Source organism: Tasmannia lanceolata, unplaced genomic scaffold, assembly GCF_043159265.1.
Source record: "Tasmannia lanceolata isolate RefF3 unplaced genomic scaffold, GAP_Taslan_0.1 ptg000012l, whole genome shotgun sequence".
In the NCBI taxonomy this organism is placed as follows: domain Eukaryota; kingdom Viridiplantae; phylum Streptophyta; class Magnoliopsida; order Canellales; family Winteraceae; genus Tasmannia; species Tasmannia lanceolata.
In genome coordinates, this window is record NW_027518689.1 from 24,785,674 (window position 1) to 24,811,171 (window position 25,498).

General features: G+C 39.3%; 1 protein-coding gene across 1 annotated transcript; it reads left to right on the plus strand.

Annotated features, from left to right (window-relative positions):
• The first annotated feature begins 665 nt into the window (after window positions 1-665).
• Window positions 666-9,404, plus strand: LOC143888660 (uncharacterized). The gene is made up of 9 exons (XM_077393093.1): window positions 666-885; window positions 1,167-1,342; window positions 1,445-2,658; window positions 2,718-4,837; window positions 5,292-5,416; window positions 6,128-6,586; window positions 6,704-7,223; window positions 7,851-8,047; window positions 9,222-9,404. Exons 1-9 carry the CDS (start codon window positions 666-668, stop codon window positions 9,402-9,404), a joined length of 5,214 nt encoding a protein of 1,737 aa, XP_077249208.1.
• Window positions 9,405-25,498: the final 16,094 nt, after the last annotated feature.

Consider the following 25,498-nt stretch of genomic DNA (forward strand, 5'->3'; position numbering starts at 1 on the left):
TTGAATTTTGTCCTATCTTTGAAGATTGGTGCGTCTTATTGGAGCTCCCATCGGAAGGACTCTGGGTCCAACCTCTGAGTCCAGATGACCCTCATTCCATTTTCTGCAAGTTGTTCAAAAATACCACGGTTGACGCTCTGTCATATTTTACAGACACAGGTGTGCGAGTTCAGGACCTCATCAAACTTTTTTCTAAAAATATCAACCCTGTCGACTCCCGTTTTCAGAGTTGTCGGCGCAGCGCCTTGATTTTCGGTGTCTTCGCGCGTTATGTCGTTCGTGGAGATTCTTATAATGCTCCTTTGGCCTTGTTAGCTGTGGTGGATCAAATCAATGAATGAAGGAATCCTGTTCCCACCATACTAGCAGAAACTTTCTCCGGACTGGACCTTATTGCTCGTCAGGAGGTTCATGATAATTTCTTTGGGTGTGTCAAACTGCTTTATTTGTGGCTTTGTGAAAAACTCACCATCCTTCGGCCGCAGAGCTCCCTTCAGTACACCCTCAAGGATCACCTTTCGTGGCAACCAATGGCCAATAAACCCCAATCCATTGATGAGTGGCATAATTGGTTGCAGCACGTGGAGAAGGATCAATTTCATTTGGTGAGTCATTCATGCTTGCACGTTATCACTAGCACCCACCCATATCCCTTTGTGTATCTTATGGGTTTGGAAAAGTCAACCTTTTATGCACCAACCCGTTTGCTTCATCAGATCACGGGACGCTCATGTCCTCCCGGAACTGTAGCACCTCCTCCTTGCGAAAAGCTATCTCCTGATCTCATCAATACCATTGTGGCTGCTTGGAGAAACAAGGTCGTAGAGAGGAGATTTGCCTTAATATCTAAGGTCCGATGTGGGGAATTACCAGGAAAGCTCGCGGGCAAGAGAGCTCGGATCGAAGAGCTTTGAAGATTCCTTTTCATAAAATTGTCTTTTTAATTTCTTCAAATTTCATTGTAAATAGTTACTTTCATCCAATTATTAACAAAGATTAATGTTTTGATTGTAACTACAGTTTGACTATTGATCAATGGAATAGCATTTGTGATTTTCTCTTATCTTATTTGGTACAGAATACTCTATCTCAATGGTTATCGTTTTAATTTAGTATGTTAATTTCCAATTCAGGATTCTAAAATCGAGCAAACATCGCTCCCTCAGGTGTCAGTCAACCTGCGTGGTCTAGACAGTCAACCACGTCTAGACTCATTCGTCAATTTGAACCGCTAACCTTACCTGAACAATCTGCATCCTCTTTATCTGAATCATCTGAATCCCTAGAATCTGTCCAAATGGCTGAACTCAATGATGCGCTAACTAAAATTCAAGAGATGATGGTGAATCTTACCCGGGATATGGCCTTTATGAAAGATGAGATGGCCCAAATGAAAGCCTAGTCTAATGAAAATGTCTCTACTTCTAGAGCACCTGCGATTCAGCCCCCTCCCGTTATACCTGCAAATCCGAGCCCTGCAAATTTGAACCATCCTTTCATTTCACCAGTAGACGTCGACCTAGAAGAAGGGCAGTACGCTGAAGAATATTGCATTCCAGATGTGGCCCGGTATAATAAAGAAAAGCAGGTAGCTGATCAATTGGAGAAGCTGACAAAAGAAATGGAAAGCTTGAAGCATCAGGGCCCAAAGCAGTTCGATATATCCGAGCTGATAATGTCTCCGGGAGTCACCTTGCCCCCTAAATTCAAAACCCCCGATTATGACAAATATGATGGGACTGGGTTTCCCCGGAATCATATGAGGTGGTTTATTGAGATGTCGCAGCAGTGTGGGCTATCTCCTGAGCAAATGGCCAGGGTCTTTCTAATGTCTCTTACTGGAGTGGCGAAGAAGTGGTTTCTGCGTCGAAAGCCCGAAGAGGTGAAGACCTTACAAAGCATCTCCAACAAATTTGTAGAGCAGTTTTCTAGGGAAGAAGGGATAGAGGTTACCAAGAGGGATCTCAAGCAGTTAAAGCAAGGTCCTCTGGAGACCTTTACCTTTTTCATCCGTCGTTGGCGTCGAAAGTCTGCCCAGCTAAGCGAGAGGCTATCAGAAGAAGATCAGATCAAGCTGGTGATCAAGGGTTTGTCGCCGCAGTATTTCCATTTTATGTCCCCTCAGCATTACACCGATTTTGACCATCTAATTAAGACTGGGACGAGGACTGAGGATACAATAGCTAAGGGTCTGAGGGCCAGACTTCCATCGGACATCAGGGAAGGAAAGAGACCCGTGGTCGTACAGAAAGAAGTTGACCACGTAAACCATGTTCGCCCAGCGGCCAGGACTGTAACAGAGGTGGCGAGACCAGCGCCAGCCCTGGTAGAGCAGAAACCTCAGAGGCACTTTGATCCCCTACCATACCCTTTACCTCTGATTCTGAAAAAGTTGATAAGGGATAAGAAAATCAGACTACCTGATATTAGGCCAGTACCTAACCCGTTGCCCCCATATTGGAGAGCAGACCAGTATTGTGAATACCACAGAAATTCAGGTCATCTCACTAAAAGATGTCTGGCCTTAAAGCATGCGCTCCAGATTATGTTAGAGAACGGAAAGCTTGAGGTGGAAAGGCCCAATGTAACTCGGAATCCCTTCCCAATCATCGTGCAATTCCTCCTCCTGCGACGAATGCCATTTTTGTCGAGGAGCCGGTTCTTGATCCATCCATTCTCATTTGCGCCATCACTCCTGATGAGCCTTATATTCTAAGGTTTGATCCTGAAGAGATCGAAGAGATGGAAAGAGAAAGGTCTTATGCCCTCTGGAGGGGCAGCACCGGTTCGGCAGAGACATCCTCCCCATATGTCCTTCGATGTGAGGATGTTGAGGCAGAAAAGGAAGCGCCTTATATTCTAAGAATGGGTGATTTTGAAGAAGAGGAGGTAATTGAAACTCCGTATGTTCTGAGAATGGACGCAGATGATTTGCTTCTGTTAGAAGATCAGTGTGACGAGCTTCGTCATGTTACCAGGGGTGGCCGTGTGTTCAAGCCCGCGGAATTGAGAGCAGAAAATCCTGCAGAAGCAGTGAGAGCAGCCGAGAATCAGGGGCAGAATAGGCCGAGTGCAGATGAAGAAGAAGATAATCTGTTGAAGCAGCTGAAGAAGACCCAAGCAAACGTTTCCATTTGGGGTCTACTTATGTCTTCGTCTAAGCACAGGAAGGTTGTACTCAAAGAGTTGAATGCTGCTCAGGTGCCAACTGAGATCACTCCCGATGAGTTAGTAAGCCTAGTCGCTGTGACTAGGACTTCCAAGGTAATATCTTTCACAGACAACGATTTACCTCCTAAAGGGAGTGACCACGCCCGTTCACTCAAAATTACTGTAGTTTGCAACAAGAAAAGGGTACCCGAAGTACTCGTCGACAATGGGTCCGCTCTAAATATTTGTCCACTGAGTACCGCTGCGACTTTAGGCTTTGGGCCCGGGGATCTCATTCCTTCAGAGCAGGGTATATTAGCATATGATGGCACCCGGCGAGATGTCATCGGAACCCTGGCCACTGAAATCCAGATTGGGGGAGAAGACTTTGACATAGAATTCCAAGTTTTGGATATTAAAGCTTCTTTCTTGTTGTTATTGGGTCGACCTTGGCTGCATAAGGTCGGAGTTATCCCTTCTACCCTTCATCAAAAGTTGAAGTTTGTTCATAACGGCAGGGTAGTGACTGTAAAGGGTCACCCGGACTTAGAGATTGGGCAGATTTCACAAGAGCTTGTAGCTGGGAAGGAAGCCGATGTCAGTTTGACAGGGTTTTCTCTGGAGGTGTCAGTCATATCCATGGAAGAAGCCATGGGAGAAGAAGTTTTCTTCTTGACTAGCACCAACTCGAATGTAGTCAGGATGATCCGTAAACAAGGTTATATTCCGGGCGCAGGGCTGGGCAAATATCATCAAGGCCCTACTGAGTGGCCTGTGTTCAGGACTTTCAATGGTCTCTTTGGCCTGGGATATGAGCCGACCGAGCAGGAGGTCAAGGAAATGAAAAGATACATGTTGAAATGGGCCGAGTGCCGCCGTCGGGGACTAGAATTGCCTATGGGGCCAATCAGTCTGATCAGAAACGGCATTTTCAGAAAGGAGGGGGCGGATTTTCCATTTTGCGGGTTTGCTGAGCCATGGACCGATGATGTGACAGGGCAGAGGTTTCCGGGTTTCGAAATTTTCTTTGACCTAGAGTTATCAGAAAAGCCAATGAGCGCGCAGATTGCTGAGGAAGCACCAAAAGCTGATTGGGTCGATGTTTTAGAGCCGGGCTATCTGAATGGCATGTTTCAAATTGAATATCCAATGGCCGCACTGGTTGGCAGTGAGACCGAAGCATCAGAGGTGGCAGTGATAGGCAGAGATGCATTCATTCTGAACCCCGCAGAGTTAATCACCCCAGCCGAGGGACCCTTGACCAACTGGACCTCCCAGGTTTTACCTCGAGTAGTCTTTCAGTATAGTCCCGTTTCCTCAAAAGAGTCAGTAGTCTCTAAGTATACGTCTACTTCCCAGTCTGATATTGAGTTTGTTTATTCTAACGATTCTTTTGATGCAGGTACCGTAGAAGTTGGATCTGGTTCTGGAGTCGGTGACAAGTCTCTTTCTAATAAGGTCGAGTCCAAGAGTACTTTAGATGATGAGTTTATTTCTTCAACTGCACATATGCCAGAGTTGGCTGAGTTCAATGTTGAGTTGTCTGTTGAGTCTGTGAATACATCGTTAGAGTCCAATACAATGCCTGCTGTGGGCTATTCCATTCTTGATGTAACCAATACTATGAATGAAATGAAAGACTCTTTTACATACATTCCTGTTTCTGTTTCTCCTGTTTCCATTTCAAGTACTGAATCTGCTCTTAAAACTGATAATATTAATAATGATAATCAAGATTCCTCCTCTGACGAGGATGCCGACGAAACTCCCCTTGAAATCAAACATATGATTCAACAAGAGGAGAGTAGCCGAGCAAGACCGCTCGAAGAGGAAATTGAAACCGTAAATATTGGTGACGAAACCTTAATTCGGGAAATACGAATTGGCAAAACTTTATCTCCCGAAGAGCGTGAGGAATTAATCACTTTACTTAAGGAGTTCAAGGAGGTTTTTGCTTGGTCTTATGATGACATGCCGGGGTTGAGCGAAGACATTGTCCAGCATCGGTTGCCTTTAATCCCTGGCGCGAAGCCAAAGAAGCAAAAAACTCCGAAAACTTAAAACAGAATGGGAGTTAAAAGTTCATGACGAAGTTAAAAAGCTATTAGAAGTAAAATTTATTCAAGTTGTTGAATATCCAGAATGGCTAGCGAATATAGTGCCGGTGCCCAAAAAGGACGGAAAGGTCAGGATGTGTGTGGACTTCAGGGACCTCAACAAGGCGAGTCCAAAGGACGATTTCCCGCTTCCGAACATTGATCTTCTGGTGGACAATACAGCTGGTCATGCTCTGTTGTCTTTTATGGATGGGTTTTCAGGATACAATCAGATTAAGATGGCGCCGGAAGATATGATCAAGACAGCATTTACTACTCAGTGGGGAACTTACTGTTACAGAGTAATGCCTTTTGGGTTGAAGAATGCAGGTGCTACTTATCAGAGAGCTGCAACTACTCTTCTTCATGATATGATCCACAAAGAAGTCGAAGTCTATGTAGATGATATGATCGTCAAGGGAAAGACTCGACCGGAGCATGCTGTCGCTTTGAGAAAATTCTTTGAAAGAATCAGAAAGTATCAGCTTCGTCTGAACCCCAGCAAGTGTGTATTCGGGGTTACTTCAGGAAAGCTACTGGGATTCATGGTGAGCGAAAGGGGAATTGAAGTAGATCCTCAGAAAATCAAAGCGATTCAGGAGATGGAACCGCCGAAGACCGAAAAGCAGATCCGAGGTTTTCTCGAAAAAGTTCAGTATCTGAGACGGTTTATAGCTCATCTGACTATGACCTGTGAGCCTATTTTCAAGCTTCTAAAAAAGAATTCATCGAAGAAATGGACCGAAGAATGCCAGGTGGCTTTTGAAAAAATCAAGCAGTGTTTGTCCTTACCTCCTGTTTTATCCCCTGTCATCCTGGGTCAGCCATTGTTGTTGTATTTATCCATCACGGATACAGCGATGGGTTGTATGCTTGCTCAGCAAGATTCAGGGTCTAAGAAGGAGAGGCCTGTATACTACATCAGCAAGAAGATGCTAGAATACGAGGTGAAGTATACAATCTTAGAGAAGACCTGTCTAGCATTAGTTTGGGCAACTCAGAGGCTCAGACATTATTTGTTATCAAGCAAGATACTTCTGCTTTCACGGATGGATCCGTTGAAGTATTTGTTTGAGAAGCCTGCTCTTACGGGAAGAACCGCAAGGTGGTTATTATTGTTATCTGAGTTCGACATTACTTATGTCACTCAAAAATCTGTTAAAGGGCGGGTCATCGCAGAACATTTAGCTGATTCCCTTGTGGAAGAGAGCGCATTCCTGAAGGCTGAATTTCCTGATGAAGAGATTATGGATATTGAAGAAGATACTCCAAATACCAGATGGACAATGTACTTTGATGGTGCAGTCAACAACCAGGGTCAGGGAATAGGAGCAGTACTCGTATCCCCTCAGAAGGAGTATATTCCTATATCTATCAAGTTGCAGTTTAAGTGCACCAACAACATGGCGGAGTATGAAGCTTGTATTGCCGGACTGGAGGCAGCCTTAGCTTTGCAGATTCAAGACATTGATGTGTTTGGAGATTTCATCTTGATCATTTACCAGACTAATGGAAAATGGAAGACTCGGGAAGATAGATTGATCCCGTATAATGCATATCTCGAATCTTTGGTCCAGAAGTTCAGGAGTATTACATTTACTCACTTGTACAGAACAAAGAATCATTTTGCTGATGCTTTGGCTACACTGGCTTCTATGTTAGACATTTCAGCAACAATGGAGGTCCAGCCGCTTACAGTGCGATTGCAATGGGAGCCAGCGCATGTGAACGTTATTGAAATAGCAGCCAAGTGCCCAGATGGAAAGCCCTGGTATACAGACATCATGAATCTCATATCTGGTGAAGGGCATCCACCTGGGGCTTCTGGGAAAGAGCGCAAAACCCTTCAGAAATTAGCTGCCAATTTTGTTATTTGTGGTGATCAGTTATATCGCAGATCCTTTGATGGAATCCAGCTTTTGTGTGTTGATGAAGACAAAGCAGTTGAGCTTATCGAGCAGACCCATGAGGGAGTTTGTGGACCTCATATGAATGGGAAAATGTTGTCAAGAAAGATTTTGAGACTTGGATTCTATTGGCCCACAATGGAAGCAGACTGCTTCGCATTTGTGAAGAAATGCCATAAGTGTCAAGTCTATGCAAATCTTATTCATGTACCTCCTTCGGAGTTGCACTCTATGACTTCTCCATGGCCGTTTTCAGTATGGGGAATTGACATAATTGGGAAGGTTCATCCGAAGTCTTCGAGCGGGCATGAATACATTCTGGTCGCAATTGATTACTTTACGAAATGGATTGAAGCCGCTTCGTATGCTTCCATTACTTCGAATACAGTTGCAAAGTTCATCCGTGCCAACATTATTTGCAGATATGGAGTACCTCATGAGTTAATCTCAGATAATGGTTCTCACTTCAAGAAGGAAGTAGCGCACTTGTATGAAGAGTTTAAAATAAAGCATCACAAGTCGTCCCCTTATAGGCCGCAGACGAATGGAGCCGTCGAAGCAGCAAACAAGAACATCAAGGTAATCATCGGCAAGATGACAGAAACTTACAAAGACTGGTCAAACAAGCTTCCTTATGCTTTGTGGGCTTACAGGACGTCGATCAGATCTTCTACAGGTGTCACTCCGTATTCTTTAGTGTATGGAATGGAAGCAGTTTTGCCTGTTGAACTGAGAATCCCATCTCTAAGAGTGATGATAGAGGCGAGCTTGCCAGAATCTGAGTGGGCGAAGGCCAGACATCAGGAACTGCAGATGATAGATGAGAAGAGGCTACGAGCTCTGTATCATATCCAGGGGTATCAAAGGCGGATTGAAAGGGCGTTCAATAAGAAGGTTCGTGTCCGAGATTTGAAACCAGGGGATCTTGTCTTGAAGTCCTATAGGGCACCGGTATTTGATCCAAGAGGGAAGTTTCGTCCAAATTGGTCTGGTCCTTATATTGTCGATGAAGTCCTGCCGGGAAAAGCCGTAAGACTCCTCGATGAAAGTGGAGAAAAATTAGCAGAACCTACAAACCTGGATCAGTTAAAGAAATATTGCGCCTAAAACACTGGAAGGCCATCTTTGGACGACTTGAGCTTTCTAAGCCAATAGCCCAGATTTCAAAAATGAAAACCCTTTTTGCTAAACTCCTTTGATCCAAAAACAAAACCTTTTTGTCAAACTTAAACCAGGGGCATCTTTTATGTCTTTCGTCATAAAAGATATTAACCTCGAACTACGCGGGACCTGATTCCCAATTTCTTTGGGGATACGTAGGCAGTCTGGATGGTCCAGATTCGGTCTAATTGCTCAAAACCTACCAAATGTTAACCTGTTTGAACCCGAACCTACCTAAAAGTCCTTCTGGTGTTATTGGCCCAGGTTTGTAAAAATAAAAAAAAATAAAAAATAAAAAAAGGGGGGGGGGGAAGAAAAGAAAAAATGATGGAGTCTTGGACCCGCTAGACTGAAAACCCGCAAGGGCGGTCTAGGCAAAAGTTAGGGTTATTCACCCGCTAAGTTGAAAACCCGAAAGGGCGGCTTAGGCAAAAATCAGGGTGCTGAGCCTGCTGGATCGAAAAGCTGCAAGGGCAGACAATCCAGGCAAAAATTAAGGCGTGCGGTCAGCTGAATCAAAACCCTAAAAGGGGCAATTCAGTATGGCAGTGATTTCACAAAGGATGGCTTTCGAAAGCCGATTGCGCTTCCGTTTTGGGCATTACTTCAGAGTCTGAGTAAGCGCCAGCATAATTTCTTTTGATACTTCTTCAATTTAAAGTGGTTGAAACTAAGTAATCCAAAGGAGGTAGTAACCATGACTAAAATACCGAAAAGAGGAATGAAACACTTTTAGATACGGTATTCAAAAGATCCTAAGAGCGGTAGACTGTTACCACTTTAAACATTTATCAAATTAAGAAGCAGATTCAGTCTCTTTTAGAGTCTATGTTGTGCATTTGTCAAAGTTTTCGTCTGTCATTCGTCAAAGTCTCATTTATCGTGTGTCAAAACCTTTCATTGTCAGGTCAAAGTCAGGTCTTTAAGGTCAAGTTTAGCCTTTACTCCTCTTGAGGCTGGGGTGATAAGCTTTAAAAGCAAGAAGTTGCATCTCCTGCGGACAGAGCCGAACAGAGCAGAGTTCAGAAGAGGCAACTTTTCAAGTTTATTCGGAATGTTATCACGAAGTGCAGGAGGAAGAATGCTTTGAGCAGAACCCATTTTCCTGTATTTGTAAAAGCTTTGTAACCTCAAGTATTTCTTTGAAACGAAAGCCTTCAGTTGAACCCTTGCATTTGGCTCTCTTATAAATCTTGTAATGGAACTAAAATCATACTAAGTCTTCTCAAACATTCTCTACCTGTTTTGTAATCCGGTATCGAAAATTTGAGTCTTCTCAAATAATCTTTACCCGTCTTGAATGATCTGGATCTCGATTCCAGGATAAAAACTCGATGTATCTGGTATTGATAGTTTGAGTCTTCTCAACCATTCTCTACCCGTTTTGTAATCCGGTATCGAAAGTTTGAGTCTTCTCAAACATTCTTTACCCGTTTTGAAATCCGGTATTGAAAGTTTGAGTCTTCTCAAACATTCTCTACCCGTTTTGTAATCCGGTATCGAAAATTTGAGTCTTCTCAAATAATCTTTACCCGTTTTGAATGATCTGGCTCTCGATTCCAGGATAAAAACTCGATGTATCCGGTATTGATAGTTTGAGTCTTCTCAAACATTCTTTACCCGTTTTGTATCCGGTATTGATAGTTTGAGTCTTCTCAAACATTCTCTACCCGTTTTATAATCCGGTAGAGAAAGTTTGAGTCTTCTCAAACATTCTTTACCCGTTTTGAAATCCAGTATTGAAAGTTTGAGTCTTCTCAAACATTCTCTACCCGTTTTGTAATCCGGTATCGAAAGTTTGAGTCTTCTCAAACATTCTTTACCCGTTTTGAAATCCGGTATTGAAAGTTTGAGTCTTTTCAAACATTCTCTACCCGTTTTGTAATCTGGTATAAAAAATTTGAGTCTTCTCAAATAATCTTTACCCGTTTTGAATGATCTGGGTCTCGATTCTAGGATAAAAACTCAATGTATCCGGTATTGATAGTTTGAGTTTTCTCAAACATTCTCTACCCGTTTTGTATCCGGTATTGATAGTTTGAGACTTCTCAAACATTGTCTACCCGTTTTCTAATCCGGTATCGAAAGTTTGAGTCTTCTCAAACATTCTTTACTCGTTTTGAAATCCGGTATTGAAAGTTTGAGTCTACTCAAACATTCTCTACCCATTTTGTAATCCAGTATCGAAAATTTGAGTCTTCTCAAATAATCTTTACCCGTTTTGAATGATCTGGCTCTCGATTCCAGGATAAAAACTCGATGTATCCGGTATTGATAGTTTGAGTCTTCTCAAACATTCTCTACCCGTTTTGTATCCGGTATTGATAGTTTGAGTCTTCTCAAACATTGTCTACCCGTTTTGAAATCCGGTATCGAAAGTTTGAGTCTTCTCAAACATTCTTTACCCGTTTTGAAATCCGGTATTGAAAGTTTGAGTCTTCTCAAACATTCTCTACCCATTTTGTAATCCGGTATCGAAAATTTTAGTCTTCTCAAATAATCTTTACCCGTTTTGAATGATCTGGCTCTCGATTCCAGGATAAAAACTCGATGTATCCGGTATTGATAGTTTGAGTCTTCTCAAACATTCTCTACCCGTTTTGTATCCGGTATTGATAGTTTGAGTCTTCTCAAACATTGTCTACCCGTTTTGTAATCCGGTATCGAAAGTTTGAGTCTTCTCAAACTTTCTTTACCCATTTTGAAATCCGGTATTGAAAGTTTGAGTCTTCTCAAACATTCTCTACCTGTTTTGTAATCCGGTATCGAAAATTTGAGTCTTCTCAAATAATCTTTACCCGTCTTGAATGATCTGTCTCTCGATTCCAGGATAAAAACTCGATGTATCTGGTATTGATAGTTTGAGTCTTCTCAAACATTGTCTACCCGTTTTGTAATCCGGTATCGAAAGTTTGAGTCTTCTCAAACATTCTTTACCCGTTTTGAAATCCGGTATTGAAAGTTTGAGTCTTCTCAAACATTCTCTACCCGTTTTGTAATCCGGTATCGAAAATTTGAGTCTACTCAAATAATCTATACCCGTTTTGAATGATCTGGCTCTCGATTCCAGGATAAAAACTCGATGTATCCGGTATTGATAATTTGAGTCTTCTTAAACATTCTCTAGCTGTTTTGTATCCGGTATTGATAGTTTGGGTCTTCTCAAACATTGTCTACCCGTTTTGTAATCCGGTATCGAAAGTTTGAGTCTTCTCAAACATTCTTTACCCGTTTTGAAATCCGGTATTGAAAGTTTGAGTCTTCTCAAACATTCTCTACCCATTTTGTAATCCGGTATCGAAAATTTGAATCTTCTCAAATAATCTTTACCCGTTTTGAATGATCTGGCTCTCGATTCCAGGATAAAAACTCGATGTAGCCGGTATTGATAGTTTGAGTCTTCTCAAACACTCTCTACCCGTTTTGTATCCGGTATTGATAGTTTGAGTCTTCTCAAACATTGTCTAACCGTTTTGTAATCCGGTATCGAAAGTTTGAGTCTTCTCAAACATTCTTCACCCGTTTTGAAATCCGGTATTGAAAGTTTGAGTCTTCTCAAACATTCTCTACCTGCTTTGTAATCCGGTATCGAAAATTTGAGTCTTCTCAAATAATCTTTACCCGTCTTGAATGAGCTGGCTCTCGATTCCAGGATAAAAACTAGATGTATCTGGTATTGATAGTTTGAGTCTTCTCAACCATTCTCTACCCGTTTTGTAATCCGGTATCGAAAGTTTGAGTCTTCTCAAACATTCTTTACCCGTTTTGAAATCCGGTATTGAAAGTTTGAGTCTTCTCAAACATTCTCTACCCGTTTTGTAATCCGGTATCGAAAATTTGAGTCTTCTCAAATAATCTTTACCCGTTTTGAATGATCTGGCTCTCGATTCCAGGATAAAAACTCGATGTATCCGGTATTGATAGTTTGAGTCTTCTCAAACATTCTCTACCCGTTTTGTATCCGGTATTGATAGTTTGAGTCTTCTCAAACATTCTCTACCCGTTTTATAATCCGGTAGAGAAAGTTTGAGTCTTCTCAAACATTCTTTACCCGTTTTGAAATCCAGTATTGAAAGTTTGAGTCGTCTCAAACATTCTCTACCCGTTTTGTAATCCGGTATCGAAAGTTTGAGTCTTCTCAAACATTCTTTACCCGTTTTGAAATCCGGTATTGAAAGTTTGAGTCTTCTCAAACAGTCTCTACCCGTTTTGTAATCTGGTATAAAAAATTTGAGTCTTCTCAAATAATCTTTACCCGTTTTGAATGATCTGGCTCTCGATTCCAGGATAAAAACTCAATGTATCCGGTATTGATAGTTTGAGTTTTCTCAAACATTCTCTACCCGTTTTGTATCCGGTATTGATAGTTTGAGACTTCTCAAACATTGTCTACCCGTTTTGTAATCCGGTATCGAAAGTTTGAGTCTTCTCAAACATTCTTTACTCGTTTTGAAATCCGGTATTGAAAGTTTGAGTCTACTCAAACATTCTCTACCCATTTTGTAATCCGGTATCGAAAATTTGAGTCTTCTCAATTAATCTTTACCCGTTTTGAATGATCTGGCTCTCGATTCCAGGATAAAAACTCGATGTATCCGGTATTGATAGTTTGAGTCTTCTCAAACATTCTCTACCCGTTTTGTATCCGGTATTGATAGTTTGAGTCTTCTCAAACATTGTCTACCCGTTTTGAAATCCGGTATCGAAAGTTTGAGTCTTCTCAAACATTCTTTACCCGTTTTGAAATCCGGTATTGAAAGTTTGAGTCTTCTCAAACATTCTCTACCCATTTTGTTATCCGGTATCGAAAATTTTAGTCTTCTCAAATAATCTTTACCCGTTTTGAATGATCTGGCTCTCGATTCCAGGATAAAAACTCGATGTATCCGGTATTGATAGTTTGAGTCTTCTCAAACATTCTCTACCCGTTTTGTATCCGGTATTGATAGTTTGAGTCTTCTCAAACATTGTCTACCCGTTTTGTAATCCGGTATCGAAAGTTTGAGTCTTCTCAAACATTCTTTACCCATTTTGAAATCCGGTATTGAAAGTTTGAGTCTTCTCAAACATTTTCTACTTGTTTTGTAATCCGGTATCGAAAATTTGAGTCTTCTCAAATAATCTTTACCCGTCTTGAATGATCTGTGTCTCGATTCCAGGATAAAAACTCGATGTATCTGGTATTGATAGTTTGAGTCTTCTCAAACATTGTCTACCCGTTTTGTAATCCGGTATCGAAAGTTTGAGTCTTCTCAAACATTCTTTACCCGTTTTGAAATCCGGTATTGAAAGTTTGAGTCTTCTCAAACATTCTCTACCCGTTTTGTAATCCGGTATCGAAAATTTGAGTATACTCAAATAATCTTTACCCGTTTTGAATGATCTTGCTCTCGATTCCAGGATAAAAACTCGATGTATCCGGTATTGATAGTTTGAGTCTTCTCAAACATTCTCTACCTGTTTTGTATCCGGTATTGATAGTTTGAGTCTTCTCAAACATTGTCTACCCGTTTTGTAATCCGGTATCGAAAGTTTGAGTCTTCTCAAACATTCTTTACCCGTTTTGAAATCCGGTATTGAAAGTTTGAGTCTTCTCAAACATTCTCTACCCATTTTGTAATCCGGTATCAAAAATTTGAATCTTCTCAAATAATCTTTACCCGTTTTGAATGATCTGGCTCTCGATTCCAGGATAAAAACTCGATGTATCCGGTATTGATAGTTTGAGTCTTCTCAAACACTCTCTACCCGTTTTGTATCCGGTATTGATAGTTTGAGTCTTCTCAAACATTTTCTACCCGTTTTGTAATCCGGTATCGAAAGTTTGAGTCTTCTCAAACATTCTTTACCCGTTTTGAAATCCGGTATTGAAAGTTTGAGTCTTCTCAAACATTCTCTACCTGTTTTGTAATCCGGTATCGAAAATTTGAGTCTTCTCAAATAATCTTTACCCGTCTTGAATGATCTGGCTCTCGATTCCAGGATAAAAACTCGATGTATCTGGTATTGATAGTTTGAGCCTTCTCAACCATTCTCTACCCGTTTTGTAATCCGGTATCGAAAGTTTGAGTCTTCTCAAACATTCTTTACCCGTTTTGAAATCCGGTATTGAAAGTTTGAGTCTTCTCAAACATTCTCTACCCATTTTGTAATCCGGTATCGAAAATTTTAGTCTTCTCAAATAATCTTTACCCGTTTTGAATGATCTGGCTCTCGATTCCAGGATAAAAACTCGATGTATCCGGTATTGATAGTTTGAGTCTTCTCAAACATTCTCTACCCGTTTTGTATCCGGTATTGATAGTTTGAGTCTTCTCAAACATTGTCTACCCGTTTTGTAATCCGGTATCGAAAGTTTGAGTCTTCTCAAACATTCTTTACCCATTTTGAAATCCGGTATTGAAAGTTTGAGTCTTCTCAAACATTTTCTACTTGTTTTGTAATCCGGTATCGAAAATTTGAGTCTTCTCAAATAATCTTTACCCGTCTTGAATGATCTGTGTCTCGATTCCAGGATAAAAACTCGATGTATCTGGTATTGATAGTTTGAGTCTTCTCAAACATTGTCTACCCGTTTTGTAATCCGGTATCGAAAGTTTGAGTCTTCTCAAACATTCTTTACCCGTTTTGAAATCCGGTATTGAAAGTTTGAGTCTTCTCAAACATTCTCTACCCGTTTTGTAATCCGGTATCGAAAATTTGAGTATACTCAAATAATCTTTACCCGTTTTGAATGATCTTGCTCTCGATTCCAGGATAAAAACTCGATGTATCCGGTATTGATAGTTTGAGTCTTCTCAAACATTCTCTACCTGTTTTGTATCCGGTATTGATAGTTTGGGTCTTCTCAAACATTGTCTACCCGTTTTGTAATCCGGTATCGAAAGTTTGAGTCTTCTCAAACATTCTTTACCCGTTTTGAAATCCGGTATTGAAAGTTTGAGTCTTCTCAAACATTCTCTACCCATTTTGTAATCCGGTATCAAAAATTTGAATCTTCTCAAATAATCTTTACCCGTTTTGAATGATCTGGCTCTCGATTCCAGGATAAAAACTCGATGTATCCGGTATTGATAGTTTGAGTCTTCTCAAACACTCTCTACCCGTTTTGTATCCGGTATTGATAGTTTGAGTCTTCTCAAACATTGTCTACCCGTTTTGTAATCCGGTATCGAAAGTTTGAGTCTTCTCAAACATTCTTTACCCGTTTTGAAATCCGGTATTGAAAGTTTGAGTCTTCTCAAACATTCTCTACCTGTTTTGTAATCCGGTATCGAAAATTTGAGTCTTCTCAAATAATCTTTACCCGTCTTGAATGATCTGGCTCTCGATTCCAGGATAAAAACTCGATGTATCTGGTATTGATAGTTTGAGCCTTCTCAACCATTCTCTACCCGTTTTGTAATCCGGTATCGAAAGTTTGAGTCTTCTCAAACATTCTTTACCCGTTTTGAAATCCGGTATTGAAAGTTTGAGTCTTCTCAAACATTCTCTACCCGTTTTGTAATCCGGTATCAAAAATTTGAGTCTTCTCAAATAATCTTTACCCGTTTTGAATGATCTGGCTCTCGATTCCAGGATAAAAACTCGATGTATCCGGTATTGATAGTTTGAGTCTTCTCAAACATTCTCTACCCGTTTTGTATCCGGTATTGATAGTTTGAGTCTTCTCAAACATTCTCTACCCGTTTTATAATCCGGTAGAGAAAGTTTGAGTCTTCTCAAACATTCTTTACCCGTTTTGAAATCCAGTATTGAAAGTTTGAGTCTTCTCAAACATTCTCTACCCGTTTTGTAATCCGGTATCGAAGGTTTGAGTCTTCTCAAACATTCTTTAACCGTTTTGAAATCCGGTATTGAAAGTTTGAGTCTTCTCAAACATTCTCTACCCGTTTTGTAATCTGGTATAAAAAATTTGAGTCTTCTCAAATAATCTTTACCCGTTTTGAATGATCTGGCTCTCGATTCCAGGATAAAAACTCAATGTATCCGGTATTGATAGTTTGAGTTTTCTGAAACATTCTCTACCCGTTTTGTATCCGGTATTGATAGTTTGAGACTTCTCAAACATTGTCTACCCGTTTTGTAATCCGGTATCGAAAGTTTGAGTCTTCTCAAACATTCTTTACTCGTTTTAAAATCCGGTATTGAAAGTTTGAGTCTACTCAAACATTCTCTACCCATTTTGTAATCCGGTATCGAAAATTTGAGTCTTCTCAAATAATCTTTACCCGTTTTGAATGATCTGGCTCTCGATTCAAGGATAAAAACTCGATGTATCCGGTATTGATAGTTTGAGTCTTCTCAAACATTCTCTACCCGTTTTGTATCCGGTATTGAAAGTTTGAGTCTTCTCAAACATTGTCTACCCGTTTTGAAATCCGGTATTGAAAGTTTGAGTCTTCTCAAACATTCTCTACCCATTTTGTAATCCGGTATCGAAAATTTGAGTCTTCTCAAATAATCTTTACCCGTTTTGAATGATCTGGCTCTCGATTCCAGGATAAAAACTCAATGTATCCGGTATTGATAGTTTGAGTTTTCTCAAACATTCTCTACCCGTTTTGTATCCGGTATTGATAGTTTGAGACTTCTCAAACATTGTCTACCCGTTTTGTAATCCGGTATCGAAAGTTTGAGTCTTCTCAAAGATTCTTTACTCGTTTTGAAATCCGGTATTGAAAGTTTGAGTCTACTCAAACATTCTCTACCCATTTTGTAATTCGGTATCGAAAATTTGAGTCTTCTCAAATAATCTTTACCCGTTTTGAATGGTCTGGCTCTCGATTCCAGGATAAAAACTCGATGTATCCGGTATTGATAGTTTGAGTCTTCTCAAACATTCTCTACCCGTTTTGTATCCGGTATTGATAGTTTGAGTCTTCTCAAACATTGTCTACCCGTTTTGAAATCCGGTATCGAAAGTTTGAGTCTTCTCAAACATTCTTTACCCGTTTTGAAATCCGGTATTGAAAGTTTGAGTCTTCTCAAACATTGTCTACCCATTTTGTAATCCGGTATCGAAAATTTTAGTCTTCTCAAATAATCTTTACCCGTTTTGAATGATCTGGCTCTCGATTCAAGGATAAAAACTCGATGTATCCGGTATTGATAGTTTGAGTCTTCTCAAACATTCTCTACCCGTTTTGTATCCGGTATTGATAGTTTGAGTCTTCTCAAACATTGTCTACCCGTTTTGTAATCCGGTATCGAAAGTTTGAGTCTTCTCAAACATTCTTTACCCATTTTGAAATCCGGTATTGAAAGTTTGAGTCTTCTCAAACATTCTCTACCTGTTTTGTAATCCGGTATCGAAAATTTGAGTTTTCTTAAATAATCTTTACCCGTCTTGAATGATCTGGCTCTCGATTCCAGGATAAAAACTCGATGTATCTGGTATTGATAGTTTGAGTCTTCTCAAACATTCTTTACCAGTTTTGAAATCCGGTATTGAAAGTTTGAGTCTTCTCAAACATTCTCTACCCGTTTTGTAATCCGGTATCGAAAATTTGAGTCTTCTCAAATAATCTTTACCCGTTTTGAAAGATCTGGCTCTCGATTCCAGGATAAAAACTCGATGTATCCGGTATTGATAGTTTGAGTCTTCTCAAACATTCTCTACCCGTTTTGTATCCGGTATTGATAGTTTGAGTCTTCTCAAACATTCTCTACCCGTTTTGTAATCCGGTATCGAAAGTTTGAGTCTTCTCAAACATTCTTTACCCGTTTTGAAATCCGGTATTGAAAGTTTAAGTCTTCTCAAACATTCTCTACCCGTTTTGTAATCCGGTATCAAAAATTTGAGTCTTCTCAAATAATCTTTACCCGTTTTGAACGATCTGGCTCTCGATTCCAGGATAAAAACTCGATGTATCCGGTATTGATAGTTTGAGTCTTCTCAAACATTCTCTACGCGTTTTGTATCCGGTATTGATAGTTTGGGTCTTCTCAAACATTGTCTACCCGTTTTGTAATCCGGTATCGAAAGTTTGAGTCTTCTCAAACATTCTTTACCCGTTTTGAAATCCGGTATTGAAAGTTTGAGTCTTCTCAAACATTCTCTACCTGTTTTGTAATCCGGTATCGAAAGTTTGAGTCTTCTCAAACATTCTTTACCCGTTTTGAAATCCGGTATTGAAAGTTTGAGTCTTCTCAAACATTCTCTACCCGTTTTGTAATCTTGTATAAAAAATTTGAGTCTTCTCAAATAATCTTTACCCGTTTTGAATGATCTGGCTCTCGATTCCAGGATAAAAACTCGATGTATCCGGTATTGATAGTTTGAGTCTTCTCAAACATTCTCTACCCGTTTTGTATCCGGTATTGATAGTTTGAGTCTTCTCAAACATTGTCTACCCGTTTTGTAATCCGGTATCGAAAGTTTGAGTCTTTTCAAACATTCTTTACCCATTTTTGAAATCCGGTATTGAAAGTTTGAGTCTTCTCAAACATTCTCTACCTGTTTTGTAATCCGGTATCGAAAATTTGAGTCTTCTGAAATAATCTTTACCCGTCTTGAATGATCTGGCTCTCGATTCCAGGATAAAAACTCGATGTATCTGGTATTGATAGTTTGAGTCTTCTCAAACATTCTCTACCCGTTTTGTAATCCGGTAGCGAAAGTTTGAGTCTTCTCAAACATTCTTTACTCGTTTTGAAATCCGGTATTGAAAGTTTGAGTCTACTCAAACATTCTCTACCCATTTTGTAATCCGGTATCGAAAATTTGAGTCTTCTCAAATAATCTTTACCCGTTTTGAATGATCTGGCTCTCGATTCCAGGATAAAAACTCGATGTATCCGGTATTGATAGTTTGAGTCTTCTCAAACATTATCTACCCGTTTTGTATCCGGTATTGATAGTTTGAGTCTTCTCAAACATTGTCTACCCGTTTTGAAATCCGGTATTGAAAGTTTGAGTCTTCTCAAACATTCTCTACCCATTTTGTAATCCGGTATCGAAAATTTGAGTCTTCTCAAATAATCTTTACCCGTTTTGAATGATCTGGCTCTCGATTCCAGGATAAAAACTCAATGTATCCGGTATTGATAGTTTGAGTTTTTTCAAACATTCTCTACCCGTTTTGTATCCGGTATTGATAGTTTGAGACTTCTCAAACATTGTCTACCCGTTTTGTAATCCGGTATCAAAAGTTTGAGTCTTCTCAAAGATTCTTTACTCGTTTTGAAATCCGGTATTGAAAGTTTGAGTCTACTCAAACATTCTCTACCCATTTTGTAATCCGGTATCGAAAATTTGAGTCTTCTCAAATAATCTATACCCGTTTTGAATGGTCTGGCTCTCGATTCCAGGATAAAAACTCGATGTATCCGGTATTGATAGTTTGAGTCTTCTCAAACATTCTCTACCCGTTTTGTATCCGGTATTGATAGTTTGAGTCTTCTCAAACATTGTCTACCCGTTTTGAAATCCGGTATCGAAAGTTTGAGTCTTCTCAAACATTCTTTACCCGTTTTGAAATCCGGTATTGAAAGTTTGAGTCTTCTCAAACATTCTCTACCCATTTTGTAATCCGGTATCGAAAATTTTAGTCTTCTCAAATAATCTTTACCCGTTTTGAATGATCTGGCTCTCGATTCCAGGATAAAAACTCGATGTATCCGGTATTGATAGTTTGAGTCTTCTCAAACATTCTCTACCCGTTTTGTATCCGGTATTGATAGTTTGAGTCTTCTCAAACATTGTCTACCCGTTTTGTAATCCGGTATCGAAAGTTTGAGTCTTCTCAAACATTCTTTACCCATTTTGAAATCCGGTATTGAAAGTTTGAGTCTTCTCAAACATTCTCTACCTGTTTTGTAATCCGGTATCGAAAATTTGAGTCTTCTTAAATAATCTTTACCCGTCTTGAATGATCTGGCACTCGATTCCAGGATAAAAACTCGTTGTATCTGGTATTGATAGTTTGAGTCTTCTCAAACATTCTCTACCCGTTTTGTAATCCGGTATCGAAAGTTTGAGTCTTCTCAAACATTCTTTACCAGTTTTGAAATCCGGTATTGAAAGTTTGAGTCTTCTCAAACATTCTCTACCCGTTTTGTAATCCGGTATCGAAAATTTGAGTCTTCTCAAATAATCTTTACCCGTTTTGAAAGATCTGGCTCTCGATTCCAGGATAAAAACTCGATGTATCTGGTATTGATAGTTTGAGTCTTCTCAAACATTCTCTACCCGTTTTGTAATCCGGTATCGAAAGTTTGAGTCTTCTCAAACATTCTTTACCCGTTTTGAAATCCGGTATTGAAAGTTTAAGTCTTCTCAAACATTCTCTACCCGTTTTGTAATCCGGTATCAAAAATTTGAGTCTTCTCAAATAATCTTTACCCGTTTTGAACGATCTGGCTCTCGATTCCAGGATAAAAACTCGATGTATCCGGTATTGATAGTTTGAGTCTTCTCAAACATTCTCTACGCGTTTTGTATCCGGTATTGATAGTTTGGGTCTTCTCAAACATTGTCTACCCGTTTTGTAATCCGGTATCGAAAGTTTGAGTCTTCTCAAACATTCTTTACCCGTTTTGAAATCCGGTATTGAAAGTTTGAGTCTTCTCAAACATTCTCTACCTGTTTTGTAATCCGGTATCGAAAGTTTGAGTCTTCTCAAACATTCTTTACCCGTTTTGAAATCCGGTATTGAAAGTTTGAGTCTTCTCAAACATTCTCTACCCGTTTTGTAATCTGGTATAAAAAATTTGAGTCTTCTCAAATAATCTTTACCCGTTTTGAATGATCTGGCTCTCGATTCCAGGATAAAAACTCGATGTATCCGGTATTGATAGTTTGAGTCTTCTCAAACATTCTCTACCCGTTTTGTATCCGGTATTGATAGTTTGAGTCTTCTCAAACATTGTCTACCCGTTTTGTAATCCGGTATCGAAAGTTTGAGTCTTCTCAAACATTCTTTACCCATTTTGAAATCCGGTATTGAAAGTTTGAGTCTTCTCAAACATTCTTTACCTGTTTTGTAATCCGGTATCGAAAATTTGACTCTTCTTAAATAATCTTTACCCGTCTTGAATGATCTGGCTCTCGATTCCAGGATAAAAACTCGATGTATCTGGTATTGATAGTTTGAGTCTTCTCAAACATTCTCTACCCGTTTTGTAATCCGGTATCGAAAGTTTGAGTCTTCTCAAACATTCTTTACTCGTTTTGAAATCCGGTATTGAAAGTTTGAGTCTACTCAAACATTTTCTACCCATTTTGTAATCCGGTATCGAAAATTTGAGTCTTCTCAAATAATCTTTACCCGTTTTGAATGATCTGGCTCTCGATTCCAGGATAAAAACTCAATGTATCCGGTATTGATAGTTTGAGTTTTCTCAAACATTCTCTACCCGTTTTGTATCCGGTATTGATAGTTTGAGACTTCTCAAACATTGTCTACCCGTTTTGTAATCCGGTATCGAAAGTTTGAGTCTTCTCAAAGATTCTTTACTCGTTTTGAAATCCGGTATTGAAAGTTTGAGTCTACTCAAACATTCTCTACCCATTTTGTAATCCGGTATCGAAAATTTGAGTCTTCTCAAATAATCTTTACCCGTTTTGAATGGTCTGGCTCTCGATTCCAGGATAAAAACTCGATGTATCCGGTATTGATAGTTTGAGTCTTATCAAACATTCTCTACCCGTTTTGTATCCGGTATTGATAGTTTGAGTCTTCTCAAACATTGTCTACCCGTTTTGAAATCCGGTATCGAAAGTTTGAGTCTTCTCAAACATTCTTTACCCGTTTTGAAATCCGGTATTGAAAGTTTGAGTCTTCTCAAACATTCTCTACCCATTTTGTAATCCGGTATCGAAAATTTTAGTCTTCTCAAATAATCTTTACCCGTTTTGAATGATCTGGCTCTCGATTCCAGGATAAAAACTCGATGTATCCGGTATTGATAGTTTGAGTCTTCTCAAACATTCTCTACCCGTTTTGTATCCGGTATTGATAGTTTGAGTCTTCTCAAACATTGTCTACCCGTTTTGTAATCCGGTATCGAAAGTTTGAGTCTTCTCAAACATTCTTTACCCATTTTGAAATCCGGTATTGAAAGTTTGAGTCTTCTCAAACATTCTCAACCTGTTTTGTAATCCGGTATCGAAAATTTGAGTCTTCTTAAATAATCTTTACCCGTCTTGAATGATCTGGCTCTCGATTCCAGGATAAAAACTCGATGTATCTGGTATTGATAGTTTGAGTCTTCTCAAACATTCTCTACCCGTTTTGTAATCCGGTATCGAAAGTTTGAGTCTTCTCAAACATTCTTTACCAGTTTTGAAATCCGGTATTGAAAGTTTGAGTCTTCTCAAACATTCTCTACCCGTTTTGTAATCCGGTATCGAAAATTTGAGTCTTCTCAAATAATCTTTACCCGTTTTGAAAGATCTGGCTCTCGATTCCAGGATAAAAACTCGATGTATCCGGTATTGATAGTTTGAGTCTTCTCAAACATTCTCTACCCGTTTTGTATCCGGTATTGATAGTTTGAGTCTTCTCAAACATTCTCTACCCGTTTTGTAATCCGGTATCGAAAGTTTGAGTCTTCTCAAACATTCTTTACCCGTTTTGAAATCCGGTATTGAAAGTTTAAGTCTTCTCAAACATTCTCTACCCGTTTTGTAATCCGGTATCAAAAATTTGAGTCTTCTCAAATAATCTTTACCCGTTTTGAACGATCTGGCTCTCGATTCTAGGATAAAAACTCGATGTATCTGGTATTGATAGTTTGAGTCTTCTCAAACATTCTCTACGCGTTTTGTATCCGGTATTGATAGTTTGGGTCTTCTCAAACATTGTCTACCCGTTTTGTAATCCGGTATCGAAAGTTTGAGTCTTCTCAAACATTCTTTACCCGTTTTGAAATCCAGTATTGAAAGTTTGAGTCTTCTCAAACATTCTCTACCTGTTTTGTAATCCGGTATCGAAAGTTTGAGTCTTCTCAAACATTCTTTACCCGTTTTGAAATCCGGTATTGAAAGTTTGAGTCTTCTCAAACATTCTCTACCCGTTTTGTAATCTGGTATAAAAATTTTTAGTCTTCTCAAATAATCTTTACCCGTTTTGAATGATCTAGCTCTCGATTCCAGGATAAAAACTCGATGTATCCGGTATTTATAGTTTGAGTCTTCTCAAACATTCTCTACCCGTTTTGTATCCGGTATTGATAGTTTGAGTCTTCTCAAACATTCTCTACCCGTTTTGTAATCCGGTATCGAAAGTTTGAGTCTTCTCAAACATTCTTTACCCGTTTTGAAATCCGGTATTGAAAGTTTAAGTCTTCTCAAACATTCTCTACCCGTTTTGTAATCCGGTATCAAAAATTTGAGTCTTCTCAAATAATCTTTACCCGTTTTGAACGATCTGGCTCTCGATTCCAGGATAAAAACTCGATGTATCCGGTATTGATAGTTTGAGTCTTCTCAAACATTCTCTACGCGTTTTGTATCCGGTATTGATAGTTTGGGTCTTCTCAAACATTGTCTACCCGTTTTGTAATCCGGTATCGAAAGTTTGAGTCTTCTCAAACATTCTTTACCCGTTTTGAAATCCGGTATTGAAAGTTTGAGTCTTCTCAAACATTCTCTACCTGTTTTGTAATCCGGTATCGAAAGTTTGAGTCTTCTCAAACATTCTTTACCCGTTTTGAAATCCGGTATTGAAAGTTTGAGTCTTCTCAAACATTCTCTACCCGTTTTGTAATCTTGTATAAAAAATTTGAGTCTTCTCAAATAATCTTTACCCGTTTTGAATGATCTGGCTCTCGATTCCAGGATAAAAACTCGATGTATCCGGTATTGATAGTTTGAGTCTTCTCAAACATTCTCTACCCGTTTTGTATCCGGTATTGATAGTTTGAGTCTTCTCAAACATTGTCTACCCGTTTTGTAATCCGGTATCGAAAGTTTGAGTCTTTTCAAACATTCTTTACCCATTTTTGAAATCCGGTATTGAAAGTTTGAGTCTTCTCAAACATTCTCTACCTGTTTTGTAATCCGGTATCGAAAATTTGAGTCTTCTGAAATAATCTTTACCCGTCTTGAATGATCTGGCTCTCGATTCCAGGATAAAAACTCGATGTATCTGGTATTGATAGTTTGAGTCTTCTCAAACATTCTCTACCCGTTTTGTAATCCGGTAGCGAAAGTTTGAGTCTTCTCAAACATTCTTTACTCGTTTTGAAATCCGGTATTGAAAGTTTGAGTCTACTCAAACATTCTCTACCCATTTTGTAATCCGGTATCGAAAATTTGAGTCTTCTCAAATAATCTTTACCCGTTTTGAATGATCTGGCTCTCGATTCCAGGATAAAAACTCGATGTATCCGGTATTGATAGTTTGAGTCTTCTCAAACATTATCTACCCGTTTTGTATCCGGTATTGATAGTTTGAGTCTTCTTAAACATTGTCTACCCGTTTTGAAATCCGGTATTGAAAGTTTGAGTCTTCTCAAACATTCTCTACCCATTTTGTAATCCGGTATCGAAAATTTGAGTCTTCTCAAATAATCTTTACCCGTTTTGAATGATCTGGCTCTCGATTCCAGGATAAAAACTCAATGTATCCGGTATTGATAGTTTGAGTTTTTTCAAACATTCTCTACCCGTTTTGTATCCGGTATTGATAGTTTGAGACTTCTCAAACATTGTCTACCCGTTTTGTAATCCGGTATCAAAAGTTTGAGTCTTCTCAAAGATTCTTTACTCGTTTTGAAATCCGGTATTGAAAGTTTGAGTCTACTCAAACATTCTCTACCCATTTTGTAATCCGGTATCGAAAATTTGAGTCTTCTCAAATAATCTATACCCGTTTTGAATGGTCTGGCTCTCGATTCCAGGATAAAAACTCGATGTATCCGGTATTGATAGTTTGAGTCTTCTCAAACATTCTCTACCCGTTTTGTATCCGGTATTGATAGTTTGAGTCTTCTCAAACATTGTCTACCCGTTTTGAAATCCGGTATCGAAAGTTTGAGTCTTCTCAAACATTCTTTACCCGTTTTGAAATCCGGTATTGAAAGTTTGAGTCTTCTCAAACATTCTCTACCCATTTTGTAATCCGGTATCGAAAATTTTAGTCTTCTCAAATAATCTTTACCCGTTTTGAATGATCTGGCTCTCGATTCCAGGATAAAAACTCGATGTATCCGGTATTGATAGTTTGAGTCTTCTCA

Excerpts from the sequence above, each read along its gene's own strand:
- LOC143888660 (XM_077393093.1), top strand. The coding sequence starts at position 666 with ATGGGTTTGGAAAAGTCAACCTTTTATGCACCAACCCGTTTGCTTCAT. Across the intron at positions 886-1,166 it reads ATTACCAGGAAAGCTCGCGG|GTGTCAGTCAACCTGCGTGG; the intron begins GCAAGAGAGCTC and ends TCGCTCCCTCAG. Across the intron at positions 7,224-7,850 it reads GCAGACCCATGAGGGAGTTT|TGTATGGAATGGAAGCAGTT; the intron begins GTGGACCTCATA and ends CGTATTCTTTAG.